Consider the following 1,492-nt stretch of genomic DNA (forward strand, 5'->3'; position numbering starts at 1 on the left):
TAGTAATACACTCTACTAAAAACAGTGATACTTAAATTCCCATCTCTATTCATCATTGTTTACAGATTTGGGTTATAGTCAGTAAGGTATTTATACAAGTATTTATTATAACCCACATTTCTTACCATATTTGTTGTTAATCATCCTCTGTCAACATGTAAATAAATGTTCATTAGATTTATGTAAACTTGGATAGAAAAATGTATTTTTATAAGTAATATTAAAGAGTTTGAAACTTTGCAATTACAACTATAAATTGTGATGATAGTGTCAAGTATGACAATTGTGTGTTGTGAATGCATTGTGTGCATCTCTTTTCATTATTCTTTTCTCATTTACAGTTGTTTATGTCTACAGGACGATTGTATCTTTTTTGTGTTTTCTTATTTCGTATTTTAAACAAATGCTTACGTAGGAAACACTTTTTTCTAAATAAAAGTATATATATGAATCATTTTATGTTATGTTATGTCATGGTAACAATAAGGTAATGAGTAGTTAATATAGTAATAATAGTAATAATAATGGTACCATAGTTGCACAATTGATAGGTCACGCTGCAGAAATGAACTTATCAGCCTTAAGTGACCCATTTAGAGCGATTTATTGGAATTTGTGCTTTATAATTTTGCTTTGCAGCTAAAAAACATATGAAATATTTAACATTTTAAAGGTGTCAAGTTAGTATTTTATCATGTTAGCTCTAGATTAGAGGATTTCTTTCATTCCATCTTGCTAGGTCTTCGTACACGACCTTGCGTCAAGCCAGCTGCACATTAGTTGTAATGTTTTGCCTTCCCATGTTCTCTGATTTCCAGACCAGGCTTTTTGCAGCCCAGGCTGCCCGTAAGGTGGAAGCCACTGGGTTCCAGCCTCAGGATGTTCAGGTCAGTAGTTGTTCACATGTTTCTCGTCTTTACAGAAACGGTTCTATGCGGCTGTCAACAAAAGTCCAGTCTCTTTCCCAGCCTCTGGCTGGCCTCAAGCTCTCTCCTGGGGCTGCTCACAACTACCAGGATGTAGGTTGGGAAGTGGCTGTATTGGGTCTGGATGAATCTGATAATTTGTTTTTATTTGTTTTTCTCAAAGAAAACTGCATTTTCTACTTTAACCTTGTGCAGTTTGTCTCTTCTTGTTGTGCTGAATGGTCCAGATGATATTAAATTTAGCCTTTCAAGTATAAACTGAGGCTTGCTGGCTAACGTGGTAAGCTAATTGTTTATACTTTATAAAAGTGATGATACTTGAAGTGCCTGCAACATCAAATACTTGCTATGAATACAAATGCAGTTTGGAATAGATAACATTTTATATAAAGAAAATTATGCTGCTGGGATTTACATGCACGGTAACAGGAAGTCACGACAAAGAGGAACACCTTTATGTATACAGAGCATTGCTACAATGGATAACTACACCAACAGTAGTGTAAAAAAAGGCCAGTTATATGTTAAAATAATGCATATCGTGCAAAATTTCCTGAATAGAAAGA

The 1,492-nt window shown here is 34.2% G+C and overlaps 1 protein-coding gene across 1 annotated transcript in view; it reads left to right on the top strand.

Moving 5' to 3' along the window:
- The window catches only part of uqcrc2b (ubiquinol-cytochrome c reductase core protein 2b), a gene marked incomplete in the record, with an annotated part of 11,513 nt that overhangs the window by 2,602 nt on the left and 7,419 nt on the right, over positions 1-1,492 (top strand). Inside the window, 1 exon segment of the mRNA XM_014024042.1 lies at positions 819-887. Within this exon segment, the coding sequence (XP_013879496.1) occupies positions 819-887 (69 nt within the window).

The sequence above is a fragment of the Austrofundulus limnaeus genome, unplaced genomic scaffold, assembly GCF_001266775.1.
Source record: "Austrofundulus limnaeus strain Quisiro unplaced genomic scaffold, Austrofundulus_limnaeus-1.0 Scaffold405, whole genome shotgun sequence".
Lineage (NCBI taxonomy): Eukaryota > Metazoa > Chordata > Actinopteri > Cyprinodontiformes > Rivulidae > Austrofundulus > Austrofundulus limnaeus.